The 18,270-nt window shown below is 38.8% G+C and overlaps 1 protein-coding gene across 3 annotated transcripts in view; it reads right to left on the reverse strand.

Moving 5' to 3' along the window:
- Window positions 1-18,270, reverse strand: part of GUCY1A2 (guanylate cyclase 1 soluble subunit alpha 2) — a 331,514-nt gene that overhangs the window by 96,364 nt on the left and 216,880 nt on the right. For all 3 annotated transcript variants that reach the window (XM_047877979.1, XM_047877981.1, XM_047877980.1), the window contains exon 6: window positions 2,945-3,088. In XM_047877979.1, coding sequence (XP_047733935.1) covers window positions 2,945-3,088 — 144 coding nt within the window. The remainder of the gene's footprint in view (window positions 1-2,944; window positions 3,089-18,270) is intronic.

Consider the following 18,270-nt stretch of genomic DNA (forward strand, 5'->3'; position numbering starts at 1 on the left):
CATCAGAGAACAGTAGTAAAGTGGGTGATTCTGCACTACAATCCTACCTGCACTTTCCTTCCTGCCTCCTCTCTCTTCCCATCATCTTCTTCCTTTCCCTTGGAGTTAAGCACCATCTTGAATTTGTAGTAACCACTCCCTTTTTTTTCCTTTACACTTTTTCCAGCAATGCAGCTAACTCTAAATAACATGTTTTTTCCCACTTTCCCAGTTTTGAGACTTAATTAAGTGGGATAAGACTACAGCCTTCTTTTCAGACTTGCTTCTTTTGCTCAAGATTATGTTTTTGACATTCATCCTTGTTGGTGTCAGTAGCTGAAGTCATTCATTTTCCCAAGTGTATGGTGTGTGTGTGTGTGTGCGTGTGTGTGTGTGTCTACACATACACACGTACATATACATTTTTTTTACAGGCAATCCTTTCTATTAGATGGTTATTTGAGTTATTTCCAGTTTGAAACTCTTATCAAGGTGTTGCTGTGAATAATCTTGTGACTTGTGCTACACCTGAACATGTTCTTCCCTGAGCAAGCGTCTAGGGGCAAGGTTGCTGGGAGGTAGGCAAGGCACAAACTAAGGCACACAGAATATACCGTACTTGGGACGGTGCACTCCCACCAGCTGTGTGTGACTTCCCGCTGCTCCAGATCCTCACCAAGTGTGATAGTGTCAGAGCTTCACAGCTGTGCCAAACTAGTAGGTAGAAATGCTACAGGATGGTGCTACCGATATATAGTCATCCCGTTACTCGTGAGGTTAACCAAAGATACTTTTAATGGTTAAATGTGTTGCAAAAAACCCTCCTAGTCTGTGGTTATCTTTTTCTCTTTTTAGGTGTTATTTGAGAAGCAGGAAGGTTTTAACTTCAGTGTAGAAAAATTTACACCTATTTTCCTGTATGATTTGGTAAGTTTTGACTTGACTCGTTTACAAAAAAAAAAATGTTCCTTATGCTGAGTTTAAAACTCCCAAATTATAAATTTAAGACCTTATAGTGTGGCCCTTCACATTCAACCCAGATGGAATTACATTCTGTACAGCTTCGTGAAGTAGAGGTCCAGTTTTAATACTTTTGTCCACATGGATAAACAGTTGTCCTCCAACCTTTGATGGAATAGCCCATTCTTTCCCCACAAATCAATTTCACCTCCGTCATGTATCAAGTCCCTCTTTTCTCTGACACACTACAGAATTATTAAGACATGTTCAGTTTTGAATTCCTATGATTTGGCTTCGTAGAATCCCTTAGGATTACTGGGTCTGAGAATTGATTGATGTCTTTTACTGTTCCAGAAAAAAAAATTCCTTGTTTTGTATTCCCTCTGTAACTCCATGTGAAACCTGAACTGAACATATATTTTCCTACTCTGTCCTCCATTCCTCCCACATATTTTATATTTTACATTATCTTATTCATATTTCCACATTTTTAATTCTCTGGACCTGATTATGGGTAATTTCTTCAGCTCTAGGTTTCAGTATACTAATTTTTCCTTCAGCTCTGTCTAATCTGCTTTTAAATTCATCCACCGGCCATTTTCTTAAGTATTATGTTGATTACTTAGGGGTTCTCTGGTTCTTTTTCACATCTACTGTTCCTGTCTCGTGTTTTTAAGCTTCTTCTTTATTTTCTTAATCATATGAAACATTGTCATTTTGATTCTGTCTGAAAATTTTGATAATCTGATAACACTTCACTGTTTTCTTAGCTATTGTTCCCCCTGGTTCTTACCTATAATACTTTGATTTCTTTCATGAACGTGTGGGTTTAGGGTTATTTTTTTGTGGGGGAGGTGAGGGGTTGTTTTATTTTGTTTTTAGTATTAGTCACTCAGTCCCCAGATACGGATATCCATATATTCAAATATGGATATTCATATATCCAAAGATATGGATATTCTTTGCAAGAGGGATTGAAGTTGACTTCCTCCAGAAAGAAGTAATGTTTCCTAGTTTCCTACTATCACTTCTCATGACAGAGCAATGAATTTAAATTCCCCACTGAAATTTTGTCAATCTACACACGCAACATTATTGGCACATTTTTTCTTTCCTAATAGTTCAGTGAGGTGCTTAGTAGTTTTTAGAAATCTTAAAGAGTGTTAAATATTTTAAAAATATTTTAACACAGCATTTTAATAATTTTAGTCAGAAGGACACTCATAATATCTAACTTGCCCTAACTCCAGGAATAGGATTGTACCACATTTTGAAGCTTTCTTTTTCTCTATTTATTTTAAACTCACATTTGGTGAGCTGTTATAAAAGGGCTGCCTTACATTCATGGTTACTTCTCCAAATACATGATTTCTGGTTTCTAAGAAGTCACAGTAACAATACTTCTGGGATCCACTGGGTCTGGGAAAGACTAGAGGTAGGTGATCTCATCCATTCTTAGAGGTAGACGTTAGACTGCAGAGAGGCATCAGTACCAAAAAGAGTACAACATACCAGGAGCTACATTTCCCACCACTATTAAATTTTCTTAGTTATTGGGCTCCGACCTTCAAGCTCTGCTACATTAAAAACACGCACAGGTAACCCTGAGTGCTGAGGTTTTATCAGGAACACTTACCTGTACGCTACCCAAAGTAAGTGTTCAGGTCCTCCATTTTCTCCTGAGGATTATGTCTGAGACCCTGATTCCCGCTACCATCTTTGCTTGGTGTTGGTGAGTTGGTAACTGACAATGAGTGTTTCTTTCCTCTAAGTCTTTAGCTCTTTGTTTTCTCCATGGCAATTAGCCTTTCATACACCTTTTCCTATTTTGGATCTTATTCCATTTGTTCTTTTCCTGGTGTTCTATGAGTTTTTTTCTAGTTAAGTCTCATCCTCCTTACTTGTCTAAATCTGTAGGACACATAAATAGAATTCAGAAGGGAATTTCTTGTCCCCTTCAGTTAAAGGCATGCTACTACTCAAACCACATTGTAGAGAAGGTTACCTGAATTGGTCTTCCATCAGGTGTCAGCACCTCTTCTGAAAGTTCCATCATCTTCAGGGCCATGAGAGCAATGGGCTTAGCGTGGCAAAGGCTTTTCCTATGGAGTCCTGCGGCAACACAGTATGCATCACCTATTGTTTCCACCTGCAGCAATCAGACAAACCAAATGCAAACATATGATAATGAGCCAGAAGAGAAATGATGAGTTATCTGCAATCACAAATGTTGCTGAAAACATGTCAGCAAAACATCAATAAATTAAGCAATTAGACAACAGAGTGTAATCACAGTAGAGTTTGCAAACAGCCGCTGTCGAATACTGACATCTCACTCCAGGGCTGTTCATCAATGTTATCACCATAGATGATCATTGAAATTGGGGAAAACTGGAACATAAAACAATTATCCTCCACAAAAACAGAACTGCCAGTATTTTGTGTGAACAATTTTCAAATAATGACCTTTTACAAAGCTATCCTCTTGTCTCCTTCAACCTTTCAATATTATTTATATCTGAGAGATGAGAAACTGATGTACAAAAACCCATCCATAACCCTACAATTAAAGAGGTAACAGGCACTGTCAGAGTCTTTTCAGACCCTATTCTAATTTTATTGTCAGCATCCATTCTGAATAGACATTGCTTTTGTTAAATCTTTTAAGTATTTACCCCAGGTTAAAATTCTTAAATTTCTAAAGCATATAGCATGATACATAACTTATGTTCAGAGGAAAGTTCTCTAATTATCCAAAGTATATGGTGGTATACTTTGGATAATTTGCAAATGATATATCTGACAAGGGGTCAATATCCAAAAACTATAAAGAACTCCTATAACTCAACACTAAAGAAACCAAATAATCCAGTTAAAAACTGGGCAGAGGACCAGAATAGACACTTTTCCAAGGAAGACATACAGATGATCAACAGACACATGAAAAGATGCTCAACATCACTAACAACCAGGGAAATCCAAATCAAAACCACAATGAGATATCACCTTACACCCATCCGGGCTAAAACTGAAAAGACAAGAAGTAACAAGTATTGGTGAGGATGTAGAGAAAAAGGAGGTGGGAATGTAAATTGGTGCAGCCATTGTGGAAAAGAGTATGGAAAAAGTATAATACTTTTTTAAAGAAACAGTTGCTCAAAACATTAAAAATAGACATGTCATATGATCCAATAATTCCATTATTCAGTATTTACTGAAGGAAAATAAAAACATGAACTAGAAAAGGTATACACATCTCTATGTTTACTGCAGCATTATTTACAATAGCCAAGACACAAAAGCTACCTAAGGGTCCATCAACAGACAAACAGATAAAAAAAGATGAAATTGTGCCATTTGAGACAAGATAGATGGACATAGGAGGTATTATTCCGAGTGAGATAAGTCAATCAGAGAAAGACAAAGACCATGTGAGTCCACTCATAAATGGAATCTTAATAAACAAACAAAAAGCAGAATCAGAACTATAAATACAGAGAACTGATGGTTACCAGAGGCGAGGGGGATGGAGGTGTTGCCAAAATGGATGAAGGGGAGAGGGAGATAGAAGCTTCCAGTTATGGAATAAGTCAAGGGAGTAAAAAGAGCATAAGGTATATAGTCAATGATATTGTAATAGCGATGTAATGGGACAAGTGATGGTGAGCACAGCATAATGTATAAACTTGACCAATCACTAAGTTGAACACCTACAACTAATCTAACATTGTGTGTGAACCATTCTCAAACTAAAAAAGTATATGGAGATGGGGCCCCTGGGTGGCTCAATCAGTTGAGCGTCCGACTTCGGCTCAGGTCATGATCTCACAGTCCATGAGTTTGAGCCCCGCATCAGGCTCTGTGCTGACAGCTCGGGGCCTGGAGGCTGCTTCAGATTCTGTGTCTCCCCCTCTCTCTGCCCCTCCCCTACTCATGCTCTGTCTCTCTCTGTCTCAAAAATAAATAAAAACATTTAAAAAAAAGTATATGGAGGTAAACTCCTCAATAGTTCTAACATTTTAATTAGAGGAAAGTGACAAAATATTATGTTAAAAGTCCAATTCCAATATCACCTTTTCTATGAATCCCTCCATGGTCTCTCCATTGGTTCTTAGTACAACTAACCATTCCTTCTGTTTCCACAGCACTTCCCGCACCTCTTTGCTATGGCTTTCATCATAGGTTATAATCAAGATGTATCCCCAACTCTGATGGCAGCTCTTTAAGAATGGGTCCATGCTTTCTTCATCTCTGTATTCCTAATGCTTATAGTGGTTTCTAAAATATAGCTACTTAGTAAATATATACCAAATGAATAAACAAATAAATCATGTTTATCATGATTTATCCATGTTTATCCATGTTTATCAGGATTATAATAAATCATTCTAATAGTGAGTTCATATTCACAGCTCATTTCATGAGCACCACATAGATGTGTATAGAAAAAAAATTGCCTCTGAATGATTGGAGATGCTTCTATCATAAATTACCAAAACTTATAAAATATGCTATTAGTTAAGATATAATAGCCATAATTAGATTTTGTGTGAGTGCATTCTAACAATAGGGTATTAAAAAATGTACTGCATAAAATCTGTTGGCACTTATTTAGGGAATATAATGAGAAGAGTTAAGCTCATGAGACAAGGAATGCCAAAACGATCACTTGATCACCAAAATCTTCTCAGAAAATATGCATCTAAAGTTACTCCCAATACTCTAGACCTATCACGAAGTTCAACATTTTCACCTGTTTTCTTGTGCCAGAGAAATGGAAATAAAATCATATGGTAAGAAAAGAAAGACAATGCATTGTGAGTTGGGAAAGGTTATACTCCAAGGACTGAAATATACTTCCCCCAAAGAATTCCCACAGAGAAAGACATCCAGTAAATAATGAATGTCTAAAATGTGTCAGTTTACCATTTCCCCCTGGAAACACAATGTCCTCTGCTAATCCTATTTATTTCATCCTTTTGTACTTCTATATACCTTTTTTAAGTTTTTATATAAATTCCGGTTAACAAACAGTGTAATATTAGTTTCAGGTGTACAATATAGTGATTCAACACTTTCATACAACACCCAGTGCCCATCACAAGTGTACTCCTTCATCCCTGTCACCTATTTCACTGATCCCCCCACTCACCCCCCGCTTTGGTAACCATCAGTGTATTCTCTGCAGTTAAGAGTGTGTTTCTTGGTTTGCTTCTCTCTCTTTTTCCCCTTGGCTTACTTGTTTCTTAAATCCCACATGAGTGAAATCATATGGTATTTGTCTTTCTCTAACTGACTGACTTTGCTTAGCATTATACCCCCTAGCTCCAACCATATCATTGCAAATGGCAAGATTTCATTCTTTCTTATAGCTGAGAAATATTCCATTCTATGTATATACCACATGTTGTGAGCCATGAACTTTGAAACTAAATTCTGATTTTCAGATATCAGAACACATAGGCAATAAATTATTTGTACAAACTGAATTGCTTTACAGTGAACTGTGAACATGCATGTTCCTGAAGCATTATCTCTTCTTGAAATCCCTATCCTCCTCTTCTTCATCAGCCATCATCTTCATTATCTTTTCAGCTAAAGTTGAATGAGTTCCACTAAATGTGTATTCCTAGAATTTGTACCATAAGAATACAGATTAGTTATATGTTGCACTTTTTCTTTTAGCAGTGTGTAATGTAGTATGGATATGAACCAGTTGCCAACGGATATGACACAGAATTCTAAGAAAGTGCAAGATAAATGTGTACACAATATAACAAATTCACATGAAAATCTATACATGATCATGTAAGCTTTTATACTATTTAGTTTCCAAATATTTGAAGTCTGTTTACCTGTCAGAAACAATAGGATCAAGAATTAGGCAAGGGATGCCTGGGTGGCTCAGTTGCTTAAGTGTCTGACTCTTGATTTTGGTTGAGGTCATGATCTCAACAATCATGAGTTCCAGCCCTATGTTGGGTTTGGAGCTAATGGCAATGAGCCTGCTTGGGATTCTCTCTGTCTCTCCCTCTCTCTCCCTCTCCCTCCCTCCCTGCCCCCTCTTGCTCATGCTCTCTCTCTCTCAAAATAAATAAATAAATAAACTGAAAAAAACTAGGCAAGAAATAGACATCAAAAAACAATGGCCTGTATCAAGTTGTGCAACTCACAATTATTCATAAACACCCAACATATAGAAAAAATCTAAAAGATATTTTCATCATGCTAGGCTAGAGTATGTTGCAATAACAATATAACTTCAAAATCTGAATGCCCCAAAACAACAAAGGCTTATTTTTGATTCATGCTACAAATTCATGTGAGTTAAGGGATTGGAGGAGAGGGGAGAAACATGTGCTGTGTCTCTCTACTCTAGGACAAAGGCTAATAGAACCTCCCCACCTGGTGCTGGTTGCCATGGCAGAGATAAAGAGGTTCTGACAAACCATGCACTAGCCATTACAGCTATGTCCCAGATGTGACATATAGAGCTTCTCAAGATTCATCCACCAAAGCAAGTCACATGACCATGATCAGTGCAAAGGCGATGGGAAAATTCAACCACCCTTCTGCCCAGACACGAATCAGAAATATTTGGTGAGTAGTACTTATATGCACATGAATGAATAGGTAATAGCTTAAAAGTTTTCAAATACTTAGATGTCTGGAAACTGCAAGTAATATATCTGTAAGATGTTTTTTTTTTCCTTCCTTACAGATATATTCAGCATCTTAACCTAAAAATCTTGGTCTAAATGCTACCACCTTAGCCATGCATCTTTCCATGGAAGTTCTATTCTCCTCTCCTTTCATCTAATTCTGATCTATGCAGGTTTAGCAGAATTAAGTATATATGCAAATTTTAATGGGTTACCTCCAAAAACATTAGTCAATTTTGCTTCACGGGAGCAGAAAAAGGGAAAACATTATATACCAATTACATTTGCTCCTAAGGATGTTTCCTTGCGTTAAACCAGATAAACAAGTGGAAATTGTAAACTTTCAAAAAAAAAAAAACTGCCTGTAAAGTTGACTATGTTCTGAATTCCTTTACAATTGCCTTGGTGTTTTTTACATACAATTTTAAATACAACAAACTACCTAAAGTAGTGCATTTCATTTATTTTTGACATCTCTGACCTGTTCTTGAATGATACTAGATAAGAATAAAGATGGCTAAATTAGTCGTGGAGGTGGAAAAGACTGCTCACATCCTTTTCTGAACATAGGAGGCTTCTGCACTAAAATTATTATGTATGACTATTGCCTCACATATTATAGATGCTTTTATCAAACTAAAACAATTTACCCATCTCTGTATATCATCTGTTCAACCCTTGATAGTAAAAACCCTCACATTATCCCAGAAATAAAGGAGGTGTAGAAATAAAGGAGTGCACAGAGCTGTGCACTCTTCCTTTTTATTTATGTTATTTTAGTTAAAAAAATTTTTTTAATGTTTATTTATTTTTGAGAGAGAGACAGACAGAGTCAGAGCCTGAGTGGGATAGGGTCAGAGAGAGAGGGAGACGTAGAATCTGAAGCAGGCGCCAGGCTCCAAGCTGTCAGCACAGAGCCTGATGCAGGGCTCAAACTCACGAACTGTGAGGTCATGACCTGAGCCAAAGTTGGACACCCAACCGACTGAGCCACCCAGGCGCCCCAGTGTTATTTTAGTTTTAAAGTAATCATTTAAAAGAGTTTATTTTAGTTCTTAATAGGATCTCATTCCTGTAACATTCTTCTCCATCCCCTCCAGGCTAATGCTCAAGAAATATCTACAAGGTTTCTTAGAAATTTGGGCACAGTAAGGAGAAAGGAGTTTGTGTGTGTTATGCACAAGGGTAGTGGTGGTGATATGGGCCTAGGATTAGCCTAAAAGAATACTGTGTATAACAGGGCAATGAATAATCCCTGTCCCACGGATTCACACCCACCTCAGTCCTTCAATCCCACAATCCTTGGTCTGTTTTCTTTTGAACTTTAGGACTTGTAAAAGAAAGCTTGTGGAGTGGGGGGAGGGGGCATAAAAACAGAGGGTCAGAGAGTTCTGGCAGCCTATCTTACTGGAAAACCTCCCTCTCTCCTTCTAGGTATCATCTAGAGGAGAAGCAAATTGGAAAGTCTGCTTTCTAATTGTTTTGCTTTCTGGTTTTGGTCCCTCAAGTCATTAAAAACAGAAAGAGGAGAGAAAAGTTGAGAGAGGCAAAGAAAGGAGAAGAGAGATGTTGGAAAGAGTTGGAGGCAGATGAAGTCTACAAATGAATATGTCTTTTCTCTCCTGGAATCTCACAGAGCACTTTGTCACCTGGTCATGATCAGGTAGGCAAAAGGGGGCTGAGAAACATGCCACACTCTGCATGAGCTCATTGACTGTGGCTAAGAACATGTGATTCCCAGAAAGGACACCCTATTCACCCTTGTTGAGAGGATAGAGCCACACCTGCCAGCCTAATCACCTCTCTGACATCAGGTATGGTTCCTTATGTGACAATGAAAGGAAGGGAGGTGGAAGAGGTTTCCAGTGGTTGGTAGGGAGCCTGAGTCCACAGGTGGTTCTGAAGGTCCCTGTCACCTAGAAACAAAAAAATGGGGTTGCTGGTGCTCTGGACACAGATTATCCAAAAGACTGACTAGAAAAGGTAGAGCATGGCACAGGCCTTCATGAAGACTTATCAGTAGCAAAAAAGCTACTGGAAAGTTTTGGATTTGGGTAGATTTAGAGGTCCCTTACTTTTATCCTTTATCTCCTACAAGTTCAGCAGCTCTCCACTGTTTATGTCCCTGTTTTTCCAGATACTCAGCAGGGTGGGTGACATGGGCTCCTGGCCAAAGATGAAAATTCAGGTGTTGATGGCCAAGCACAGGTCTTGGGGCCATGGCGTTACCCACTGGAAGATGAGCAACTTGCCAGACATTAAACATGAACCTAGATTGTCATTGTTCTTGTGGTTGTGGGGCTTGAAGATACAATGATCCTCTTCCAATATGACTGTTAACTACCTATATCAGAAGCAGGCAGGAAGGCCTTGACACAAAGATTCAAGCAATGGAGATGAAGGCAGTGCTGTCTTTAGTATCATTTCTTTGGCTTAGACAGATGATGGCCATGTCCACAAAAGCTACATTAATGATGATGACAGCACTGACGGAGCACAGAGACCAGCACATGCACAACACCACAGTTGGCCAAACAGAGGTCCGACAAATGATGGCAGGTAATCTGGGGCGAGAACAATTTCCAAAGGCAGGCGTTAACCACATGAGTACCCAAAGAGCTTGAGTATCTCCATGGACTGCCCTGCTGAATGTGGTCTGATTTCCCTTCACAGGGTAGTTACTCCTGTATGAACTGGGCTGTAGTTCCCCATTAGTAATAACAATTGTTTTGTCAGATTCTGGGAGGCTGTGGTCTGAGGCAGTGATGAAGGTGAAGAAGCTACAGGTGATGTCCTGCTCCTGTAGATGAAGGACGGGCGGGGGGGGGGGGTGGCAAACGGTGCTGATCCTATGTTTCAAATGGGAAGAAATGACACCTGTCCAGAAGATATGACCTCATCATACTCTTTAATGATTGCCTTGTTTCTGCAGTAAGAGTTTGTCCAAAAGAAGACCCTGAACTTGTAGCCTGTCCTGGGATGTCTGAACTCTTTCATCCCTAATTGGTATAAACCTTAGCAAATCTGCATTGGAGCTCTTAAGTGTTAGGTGGGGGTTGGCTCAAAAGGCGAGGTCCCACAAGGCGGGTATATTTTGGTTGATGAAACTTGTGCCCTCACCCAAGTGACACTGCATTTACCCCAACTTGGGATTCAGGTGGAGAAGGCCCTGCCAACCTGAGCATCCATGGTCTCTAACTCCACACTCATGGAAGTCCCTGAAGAGATCATGTTCAGGGCTCAAGGCCCCCCCCCCACTTCCTTTACCTCCACCACTTTATTCTCCTGCACCATCTCGCATCTGAACATCCCTTCCTCATCTTCTCCTCTACCTCCTCATTCATTTTTCTTCTCCAGGATTCCCATCTCTCCACTGGCTCCTCATCCACTACTTCCTTCTGCTGTCACTGAGAGAGAAGGTGGCACACTCCTCAGTCGTCACCTGAGACCTCTATGACACCAAGAACCAGATCTCTGTAGGCATTCCACCTGGCATTACCAGGGTGTGAAAGTAGATCACTCACCAGTAACAGAGGGACGGGAGAAAACTGAGGCTTCACAGGTGATGGCTGGCAGAATGCAGCAGCCTGGATATGGCCACACCCTGCCACCCTAACTCTAAAGGAGGGGACACCACTGAGGACACCAGTTCCTGGGATTAGACAGAACAGTAACAACTGAGCACGAAGGGCCTCTATCTCCCACAGGGGGACCAAGAAGCAGCCTCCACCTCCTTAGCGCATTCATTTTCATCAGACGCTATGTTGGGAATCCACCTCCACATATTTATCCCCTTCCTATACAACGACTACCAGAAAGCAAAATTGTTACCCTGTCCTTTTTAATTTTTTTCAGATCATCTTATAGTCAATCCAACATTAGCACTTTCATTATAGGTCCTATTTTATGATGTCAAAGGCTGATATTCTGAAAATAATTTTGATGTTTTAATGAGTTAATGTTGCAAAGGCTAGTGCTCCGTGCTGGTCCTTATGCGGTCATTGGCAATAAGAACGAAGGTGTGATGGGTCATTAAAGTAACCTCCTATTACCTCTAACTTTCTATGGATGTTACCTCTTGTCACACAGGAACTGAAAGTTCTCACTTGGCATTGTCATTAACTGGAACTTCAGAGAGAGGAGTGTCTGTACACAAATACTGACTCTTTGCACAGTCTCAGGAAAATAAAAGTTCGTGCTCCTAAAGTCAGCTCCCATTTTTACCCATGGACTGTTTTCCCCACTACAGCTTTAAAATTCACAGCCTGATTACCACCAGACATCCTGAATCAGCAAACGGGTTGAAACCAGGTTTATTTACTCTTTTTTAAAGGCCTTGAAAACCACATGGATGTGCTCATTATTTTGAAAGGAGATGTCTCATAAAGAAGAGGAACTATTTCTACCTCACTGGGTACACAGCTTGGAGGGCATGTTCCTAATACTACAAACTAGACAGACAAAGTCTATCTTAAGAGGCAGCCCTCACTTTCAAGTTTTCTTTCCCTACTTCTGAGTCTGTAACTGGCATACAAATACCCAATGGATAAATTTCTCTCTTTAGCATGGTATTACATTGGTGTTGGGAGTGTGTGTGTGTGTGTGTGTGCACGCGCGTGCATGCACATGTTTATATTCTCCTCCTACTAGATATGTACTTTACTTTTTATATGCCTGGATCCTAGCACAGTAGCAGGATCGTTTTTATGAGTTTTACTGAATGCTTTAAATTGTGTCTCATTTCTACAGGTTGGAATTGTAAAGTTTTCCAACTCAAAACTCAGGACCACCTACATAAAAATCCCCCAGAGGGTACTTGTTAAAAATCAGACCCCAAAGGCCCCACACCTAGATCTACTAAATCAAAATATAGGTATAAGGCCCAGCCATCTACATTTTCACATGTTCTCAGGTATATTTGTGATTTTCAAAGTTGAAGGACTTCTCTTCTATTACATGAACTAACAACACTACAATATTTACCCAGATAGTCACCTTTTCTTTAAGACCCAAGGAGAAGAAAAGAAAAAGAAAAAAGAAAAGAAAGAAAAGTACTCCTACCCTTGAACTCCAGTCATTCCCATATACTCCTTCTTGGTCTTCCACCCTATCCCATAAGGCAATAAACTTCTCCGAAGATTTCCTTGTCAGAACTTTCAACAAGTCCTAGCCCAGGCATCACCCCAGCGCCCCCCCTACACCCAAAATATTGAGGGTCATTTTGCACAATAGGTGTTCAATGATCCAAAGCAAGTTTGCTGAGTTCAATTAATGGCTGTATAATGGCTTAGCAATTCAAATGGAAACTACTTTAAGGATTTACTGATAAAGCTACTTAAAAACCCCTCATTCTTTAAAAAAAAATCTGTCTAATTACATTCATTTTGGTTGACGTTTCTGACCCAAATACTACTTCTTTTAAGGATGTCTCTACAGTGCTCAGCTGATACAGCACTGGAAAAGAGGTCATGGATATAAATAGAACAGTGATTTGGCCTGGTAACTACTCCCAAATGAGGGAAAATAGATTCCAAATGACTGCCTATCAAATAAAGCTCTTCTGCTAATATGCTCAGTAGATCTAACAATATAAACTCCAGTTTCTTCCCAGGAATCTCAATCATGTGGAAAATGCTGCTGTGAAGCCCCAGGTTATTTACCATAAAAGTTATTGAATACTGGGTCACGTGAAAAAAGAAAAATATATTGAAACATGCAGTCAAAATTTCTTTCTAAATCTTCAAGTTAGATGTGGGCAACTGAAAATTTCTTTCTGCTGTCCAGCAGGCTATCCTGTAGGATCATCAATGAGAGGGCTCCAACTCTCCACTTTCATCCCCCACTAACACTTTTACTCTATGCACCAATCAAAATGAAGAACACAAAGTTCTTTGCCAACTTCCCATATCTCCCACCACCATGTTTATACTCAGAGTTACTGCTCTACTTGAAATCATCAACTATTTACTCTGTAAAATAATTACTGAGTCTATCATTTTCAAGAGAAGTTTTCCAGGGATTCCTGATTTGCCAGAACTTTAAACATTGCCCCTAAAAATCAGTGAATGTCTGCTATATTTTCAGTAAACACATAATGAGTGTAAAATTAAGTGAACTAATGTCACAAAAGTGAATAATTTCAAGACTTATGATAATGCCACAGTAATCAAGACCTTGTGATATTAGTGAAGGAACAGACAAATATATCAGTGGCACAGAACAGAGAACCCAGATGTAGATTCTCAGAAATACAGTCAACTGATCTTTGACAAATAATGAAAGGCTGGGCACCTGAGTGGCTCAACTGGTCAAGTGTACCACTCTTGACTTCTTAGCTCAGGTCTGACTCTTGACTTCAGCTCAGGTCATGATATCATGGTTCATGAGTCTGAGCCTCACATCAGGATCTGTACTGACCGTGTGGTGGAGCCTGTTTCCAATATGGTCTCTCCCTCCCTCTCTGCCCCTCCCCCAAGCATTCTGTGCTATCTCTCACACACACAAAATAAACAAGCAAACAAAAAAGAAGCAATGGCAACAAAGTGGAGCAAAGACAGCTTCTTTAACAAATGATACTGGAACAAGTAGATATCCACATGCAAAAGAATGAATCTAGACCAAGACCTTACACCCTTCACAAAAATTAACTAGAAATGGCTCACAGACCTAAATGGAAAATGGAAAACTATAAAACTACTGTAAGAAGAAAACCTAGATGACCTTGGGATATGGTGATGCCTTTTTACATACAATACTGAAGACAAGATCTATGATAGAAATAACTGATACACTGGACTTCATTAAAATTAAAACCTTCTCTACAAAAGACAGTATCAAGAGAATGAGAAGACAAGACAAAGACTGGGAGAAAATATTTGCAAAAGACACATCTGATAAAAGAACTCTTATCCAAAATATAGAGACAGCTCTTAAAATTCACCAGTAAGAAAATAACCCGATTGAAAAATGGGCCAAACACCTTAATAGACATCTCACCAAAGATATACAGATAGCAAATAAGTATATGAAAAGATGCATCACATCCTATATCATCAGAGAAATGATAAATTAGATAAATGAACAAATAAACACGGTCCATACAAACAATGGAATATTATTCAGCACTAAAACAAAATGAACCATCAAACCGTGATAAGACCTGGAGACTTAAATGCATGTTAGTAAGTAAAAGAAACCAATCTGAAAAGGCATCATACTATATGATTCCAACTATACGACACTGTGGAAAAGGTAACACTATGGAGATAGCAAAAAGACTAGTAATTGACAGGTACTGGTGAGTGAGGAGGGGGATGACTAGGGATAGAATTTTTCAGGCATTGAAAATACTCTGTATGATATTAGAATGATGAACATATGTTGTTATTCATTTAATCAAACCCATAGAATGTGCAATTCAAGAGTGAATCCTAAAGCAAACTATGGACTTGAGGTGTTTATAATGTATCAATGTGAGTTCATCCTTGGTAAAAAATCATTCTGGTGAATGATGCTGACTGGGTAAAGCTACGGGGCCAGCATATATATGGGAAATTTCGGTACCTTACTCTCCATTTTATTGTAAACATAAAACTGCTCTAAAAATATTAAGTCTTCTTTTAAGAAGTGCATGGTGAAGCCAAATAAGCAAATCAAATGAAACAGTTTCATTACAAATTTGTTTCTTGAAGCAAGATTATCTAATCTCCAAAAATTCTAATAGCTTCAGGTATCAATATAATTACTATCTTTTATCCTCCCAGATTAAGCTTTCCACACCCCCTCTTCCATGAGTTAAATGTGTCACATGCCTCCAAGTCCATTTCCATGCTCTATCTTTGCTGATCCTTTAAATCCTTCAGTAGAAAGTGATCTTTGCTTCTTAAAGAAATGCAATAAAACTTGGCCGCGTCACGGCACGGTATACACCACAGTCACTCGTGTTTGTACTTTGTTATCATCCTGTCTAGATTACTAGGCCACTTGCTTTTGCAAGCAAGGATAGTATCTTAGTTATCTTTTTAAGTCCTGCAGGGGGTAATAGAGCGCTAGAATAGTAGATGCTTAGAGAATTATGACTGAGTCAAACTGTATTATAAACATCTCTATCAAGAGCTAGGTCAATATAGATAATATATAAACTACTTTCAAAATCAAAGTCATCATTAACAATCAACTCACGATGAGCCTACCTAATGCCAAATCAAGAACATATTCATATCAGCAGGTGATTTGCATGAATGGAAGTATTCCCATTAAGTAGACAAAATTAACTGCTTCCTTCTGGTTTCCATCAATGACTCAAGCCTCTCATACACACCTGCCAGCCCAGGTAATGCTACCATCATTTCTCACTTGAATGATGGCGATAATATCCTTATGTTCTGCTTTTGCACTTCAGATCTATGCCCACACCACTGAGAAAGTGATTTTGTCAATTCTTTATTTTTTTAATGATTTCAGGAATAGAATTTACTGATTCATCACTTACATAGGACACCCAGTGCTCATCACAAGTACCCTCCTTAATGCCCATCACCCATCTAGCCCAGCCCCACCCACCTTCCTCCAGCAACCCTCAGTTCTTTCTTTGTATGTAATAGTCTCTCATGGTTTGCCTCCCTCTCTGTTTTTATTTCTTTTTTTTTGCTTCCCTTCCCTTATGCTCATCTGTTGTGTTTCTTAAATTCCACATATGAGTGAAATTATATGAAATTTGTCTTTCTCTGCCACACTTATTTCATTTAGCATAATACATCCTAGTTTCATCCACAATGTCACAAAAGGCAAGATTCCGTTCTTTTTGATGTCTAAGTAATATTTCATTGAATATATATACCACAGCTTCCTTATCCATTCATCTGTCAATGGACACTTGGGCTTTTTCCATATTTTGGCTATTGTCAATACCACTGCTATAAACATTGGGGTACATGTGTCCCTTTGAACCAGCATTTTTATATCCTTTGGATAAATACCTAGTAGTGCAATTGCTGGGTCATAGGGTAGTTCTATTTTTAATTTTTTGAGAAACCTCCATACTGTTTTCCAGAATGGTTGCACCAGTTTGAACTCCCACCAACAGTGCAAGAGTGTTCTCCTTTGTCCATATCCTCACCAACATCTGTTGTTGTGTTAATTTTAGTTTCTGTAACAGGTGTGAGGTGGTATCTCAATGTGGTTTTGATTGGCATTTCCCTGATGATGAATGATGCTGAGCATTTTTCATGCTTCTATTTCATGTGACATCTATCTGGATGTCTTCTTTGGAAAAGAATCTATTCATGTCTCCTGCCCATTTTTCAATGATTTATATGATAAAGTGATTTTGATGAAGCAAATCTACTTGTGTCACTCCTCTATCCAAAATCCTTCCATGACTTCACTTTGATCCTACGATTAAGACCAAATTCCTTAAAAAGGCTAAAACACCAGGTTCTGGCTCCTACCTATCTTTACCTTGTGCTACTCTTCCATTATTTCAGTTTGACCACAGTGATCTTCATTTACTTGTTCCAACTTAATCATGTTCCTTTCTGACTCACAGCCTTTGCGGATCCTGACCCCCCCCCCCCCCACGTACAATCCTCTGTTTCCACCATCCTTCCTACCTGGTTAGCTCCTCCTCATCCTTAGATCTCTACTTTAAGGTCACCTCCTCATGGATGCCTTCCTGAACTCCTACGCTAAAGTGGATGTCTCTATCACAGGCTCTCATAACACCATGTAATTTTTTCTCAGTCATTTTGTAGTAGTTTATAATTATGTATTTTTTGAGAAGTGATTCTCTGTCATCCTCACTAGACTATGAACTCCATGAAGGCAGGTATCATGTCCATTTTGCTCACTAGTTGGCATGCTGGTGACATGTGGTAGGTGCTCAAGAAACATTCCTTTAAGGGATAAATGGGTAAAAGGGATTGGTCAAGTTGTGGACCTCCTTAAGATCATGCAGCCTTGAGACCCCCACAAGCAGCCTTCTGGAAGACATAAAGCCTAAGCAATGTTAAGTCCACAACCTATTAGCTTTGTGACCTCAGACTATTTCTTTAACCTTTTTAAGCCTCATTTTCTTCCTCTGTAGAAAGCAAATAATATCTATTTTACAATGCTGATGAAAAGATTAAATTTTATACCTCTCTAGTGATAGCCATAAATTTAATTAATTAATTAACTGTGCCATTATTTGTTTAATGTCTATCCCCAATGCTCAATTTATAAGCACCAAACAATATGGACCATGCCACTATGCTCCAATGCCTAGCTTAGTATGTAGAACACAGTAGGTGATAATTATTTGTTGAAGATAAATCAATAAACATATAAAAAGAATTTAGCATGATACCTAGCTAAATTAGGCATTCGGTAAATATCAATGTCTACTATAGATTGAATGTTTGTGTCCCCCCAAATTCCTATGTTGAAACTCAATCCTCAATGTGATGATATTGGGATATAGGAGGTGATTAGAGACCTTTGGGAGGGCTCTACACTCATGAATGAGATTTGAGTCCTTATAAAAGAGACCACAGAAGGTAAACATCCTTGTCCCTTCCAGTATGTGAGGACATGGCAAGAAGACAGCCATCTATGAGCCAGGAAGTAGATCCTCGCTAGACAGTGAATCTGCCGACACCTTGATCTTGGAACTCCCAGCCTCCAAAACTGT

Source organism: Prionailurus viverrinus, chromosome D1, assembly GCF_022837055.1.
Source record: "Prionailurus viverrinus isolate Anna chromosome D1, UM_Priviv_1.0, whole genome shotgun sequence".
Taxonomy (NCBI): Eukaryota; Metazoa; Chordata; class Mammalia; order Carnivora; family Felidae; genus Prionailurus; species Prionailurus viverrinus.